Raw genomic sequence first — 4,592 nt, 5'->3', positions numbered from 1 at the left:
CACACACACACACACACACACACACACACACACACACACACACCTGACCTTCAAATTTGACATGATCCTTGTACTTTTGCTTTAGATTTATATCTTTCATTTTCCGACCAACGCAATATGTTTTATTTTATTGCCCCTGTTGGAAAACTTAAATTGTCATCTTTGTTATTTTTTATTATTTTTCAGGACACAATAAAAACCACATCGATTAAAAAACTGACTTAATTTCTGAGATGTGTATTTCTTTTTCTGGTCATTTTGTTTGAACTGTAAGAACATAGCACAGATCTTACTAATGTATAATAACAATATTGTAACACTTAAAGGGCTCCAGATTAATTTAACATTACATATCCAGGTCCTAAAAAAATTTTTTTTTTCAAAATAACAAACAAAAAAAATGTAAAGACATTTTAGATTATACAGTGTAAGACCTTCCGTACAGCAGTTTTTAAACAAAATTATGAATTTTATTTATTTAATTTTATAAAAGTTTCACTAAAAAATATTAACCAGCATGCATAAAAAAAAGGGACATGAATCCAGCTTGAGCGCTGCATGCGGAGAAAAAAATAGGAAGTGACGTTGACGTATCATTCTGCGGAACTTCCGGCTTTCACGTGCGTTTACTAAAGTGTGCAACGTACTGGTAGCCGAAGCAATTTGTTAACAGCAGTTTATTTCCATTAGCTCTTTGTGTATCAAAAAATAATGGGGAAGTTAAACGTGGTGATGCTGAGATATTTATCTCGAGATGACTTCCGGGTCCTCACTGCTGTAAGTACCGAGCTAACTGACCGTTTGAGTCCCAGCACGGGTTAGCCTGATCGGGTTAGCTGGTCCGGTTGTCAGCCTTACCTTACCCAGCCTGAGCTACATATACTTTACCTAAAATGTTCTGTCAGCAGTTTAATGACAAGAGGGACAACACTGCCAACTAACATACAGTACTGTTGTTAGTAATAACTTTTGTTGACACGACGAAAAAGTTTTTATTTGTTTCACGTGTTTAAGTGATGTATAATACAAAAAATAAAACTTTATTTATAAAGCACTTGAAAAACAACATTGTTCGAAGTTCTGTACACTAAAATAAAATAAAACCATACGTGGCTAAATTATTCTGTCATTATTATTTCTGATGGGTTAACCTACAATAAATTATAATATCTACATCCATGAATAGAGGGAATGCATATGTGTCAGAAACTGTTATTAGTCTCTCACCAGTTTATGTTTTCACTTAGTGGCAGTATTTATTTATTTTCTAAATTGACGTTAATGTTCCCTTGTACAGGTTGAGATGGGGATGAAGAACCATGAGATAGTCCCAGTCAGCCTCCTGTCATCCATCGCCAGCCTCAGACACGGTGGCTGCAACAAGATCCTCAGAGAACTGGTGAAACACAAACTTGTGGTATATGAACGTACAAAAAGTAAGGGTGGGCATTTTGTCACACACTGAGATGGTGTACAGGACCGTTTTCTGATGTGCCTTGTGTTGGTTTTAGCTGTGCAGGGCTACAGGTTGAACTACGGAGGATATGACTACCTGGCTCTGAAAACGTTGTGCTCCAGAGAAGTCATATTGTCAGTTGGCAACCAGATGGGTGTGGGCAAGGAGTCGGGTAAGAAAATAAACTCCCATTATAAAAATATTATGTGAAATCGCAATGATGTTCTTCTGGTTAGCATTTAGTAAATCCGGATTGGCAACTGTTTACAAAATACGGGTCCTGCAAGCTGTGTCCATCATACAAGTTTATTTTTATACTACTGCTAGTCCTGGGGTTGAAACGCTAACACATACAGAGTATATACTTATTGTGCCTAAACAAGCACTATAGAACAGTAAAATGAACTGGTTTGCGTAATCTGACCTAAGTAAATAAAATGACTGGAAGTTTTATTGCCACACATCAGAGCGCGTGTGTGTGTGTGCAGATGGCTAAAGTAAACAATGACAATGAGCTTTCGTTTTATGATACAAATGTTCTGTTCGCTKTGCAGATATATATATAGTTGCCAGTCCAAATGAGGAGCAGTAYGCTCTGAAGCTACACAGGCTGGGTCGTACCTCCTTCAGGAACCTAAAAAATAAGAGGGATTACCACAAACACAGAAAGAACATGTCCTGGCTTTACCTCTCACGCCTCTCTGCCATGAAGGAGTTTGCTTACATGAAGGTAATGAGTCCGTCAACAGGAAGTGGGAAAATAGCAAAAACATTGCCAACAATGAAGAAGCTGTGAAACGGCCATCATTTTGTGTTAGTTTTAAGTCGTCTCCTCACTCTTCCCAGGCTCTGTATGATCGAGGCTTTCCTGTTCCCAAACCTGTGGACTATAACAGACACGCTGTAGTGATGGAGCTCATCAATGGATATCCTCTGTATGTAAATAATACTGCATGGTACACGCCACTGTGTTTTCCCTCCCCTCGTTCACRTGCGTTATCCTTCTCCTGCAGGTGTCAGGTTCATGAGTTGCAGGATCCAGCTGCTCTGTACAGTGAGTTCATGGACCTCATTGTCAAGCTGGCCAACCACGGCCTGATTCATGGAGACTTTAACGAGTTCAACCTGATGCTGGATGACCAGGACCACATAACTATGATTGATTTTCCTCAGATGGTGTCTACATCACACCCTAATGCTGAATGGTGGGTTTGTCTTCAATTTCAGAGTTCCAGTTAACGTAAAACAGTTTTCTCACCTCATCCATCTTTTTCTGCAGGTACTTTGACCGAGATGTGAAGTGCATCAGAGATTTTTTTGCAAGGAGATTTAATTACGAAAGTGAGCTCTTTCCAACTTTCAAAGACATCAGGTATCTGCTTATATTTTACAGGTTTAAAGCCAGTACCTAAATGTGCACMGTGAACCTGCTCAAACTATGTTGTTTATGAGGTTTTTAGTTTTAACAAGAGCTGTTTTCTCYGTTGGTTCCCACAGGCGCTCTTATTCTCTAGACATCGATGTGTCAGCCAGTGGATTCACAAAAGAGCTAAAGACAGATGTTGCATTACTAGACCCAGCTGGACCTGAGCAAGAAAATGATGAAGAGGAAGATGACGGAGAGGCTACAGACGAGGAGGCAGAAAGTGTCSAGGACAGTCTGGACATAGAGGAATATAACCAAGTAATGCTGGAACTGGAGGGATTGAAAGTCAGTGAATCCTCTGCAAAGGTACAAGATCGGGAGGAGGAAATCAGTAATGAAACACAAGAAGTAACTGAGGCGACGTCCACTGCTGAAGCCCAGGACGAAACCGGGACGGGGTTTGAGGAAGAGTTGAAGGAAGAAGAGGACGAGTGCCCAGAGCTGACAGACCTTTCCGCTTCCAACAAGGAGTTTAAACCTTTCAGGTAAACTCACAATGATGACACAATAAACCTCCAACATACCAGTTTCTTTTCTTTTTTTAAATAAAACTTAAAAAAAAATTTAATTTTGGGAAATAATAAAACTTGAATCATTAAGGCCTAATTTGTTCTTAACATACTCTAGTTACCCTTCTTTACAAAACACATGAAATATTTTAATACTACAAGCTTTATCCATRAGACAAAACGAGCTAAAACAACTTCCTAAAACCTGACGTGATCTTACTAGGTCTCCTTTTTGGAGCGGGCAATAAARCAATCAGTAAATTAGATAGTTAGTACATTTATGTTGATTTTGTTGATTAGCATCCAGTCAATTCTCCATAAAAAGCTCATCCCTCAGGATAAAGCAGGGCTACAGGAACAAATGGTTTAACTGTTTTAAGGCCTTTGCTTTCAAATGTGATACCAGTTATTACCACCGAGCATCATTAAAGCTAGCAGTTTGCCACCATTTTAACACATATATAGCATCATAAACAGTAATAACAGAGCGCAAATTCCACTTACCGTATATTTAATAACATATTAGCTGTGGTTTTATTTAGGTGCATTGCATTGTGGACAACTTTGGAAACTAGATGTTGGGATGAGATTTTGACTTGGATAAGTCAAAATCGTTAGGTTGACCTTTCCAGATAGTTTGTCTGTTCTCCCCATGCATGCGTGGTTTTTCTCCGGGCACTCCAGTTTCTTCCCACAGACCAAAAACATGACTGTCAGGTGAACTGGTAACTAAATCGTCATTAGGAGTGAGTGAGAGCGTGAATGGTTGTTTGTCTCTATGTGGCCCTGACTTTGGACCTGTCCAGGCAGGGTGTCCCCCGCCTCTCGCACTGTGACTGCTGGTTGTGGGGACCAGTGAGTCCCGTGACCCTGAAATGATGAAGTAGGTTAAAATGATGGACGGTTGAGGAAATTTAAAATTTGTGAACAAGACAAAATATATTTGTGTCATAATATCAATTTGATGTTCTTCTACTGCAGAGACTCGGACAGTCTTCAGCAGATTGCAGAACATAGAAGAAGAAGAACAGACAGCGAAGCCACAATGGGCAGCATCGGGAGCTGCTCCACCATACCAGTTGTAAGCATCGGCTCACACCGTTGTTTATAGGTGTGGACACGAGACCAGGCTGTAATAATATATCCTTTTAAAGAAAGCACTAATTTACCTGGAAACAATGGGCCTCATGCAAGAACCGTT

General features: G+C 39.7%; 1 protein-coding gene across 1 annotated transcript in view; it reads left to right on the top strand.

Moving 5' to 3' along the window:
- Positions 1-695: 695 nt before the first annotated feature.
- The window catches only part of riok2 (RIO kinase 2 (yeast)), a gene marked incomplete at its 5' end in the record, with an annotated part of 5,306 nt that continues 1,409 nt past the window's right edge, over positions 696-4,592 (top strand). Inside the window, 9 exon segments of the mRNA XM_014014447.1 lie at positions 696-777; positions 1,298-1,436; positions 1,512-1,628; positions 2,011-2,186; positions 2,303-2,391; positions 2,470-2,661; positions 2,736-2,828; positions 2,954-3,367; positions 4,373-4,472. Coding sequence (XP_013869901.1) covers positions 696-777; positions 1,298-1,436; positions 1,512-1,628; positions 2,011-2,186; positions 2,303-2,391; positions 2,470-2,661; positions 2,736-2,828; positions 2,954-3,367; positions 4,373-4,472 — 1,402 coding nt within the window.

The sequence above is a fragment of the Austrofundulus limnaeus genome, unplaced genomic scaffold (genome assembly GCF_001266775.1).
Source record: "Austrofundulus limnaeus strain Quisiro unplaced genomic scaffold, Austrofundulus_limnaeus-1.0 Scaffold114, whole genome shotgun sequence".
NCBI classification, from domain to species: domain Eukaryota; kingdom Metazoa; phylum Chordata; class Actinopteri; order Cyprinodontiformes; family Rivulidae; genus Austrofundulus; species Austrofundulus limnaeus.
The sequence above is the reverse complement of the archived record's forward strand: the minus strand, read 5'-3'. Positions and strand labels throughout refer to the sequence as shown.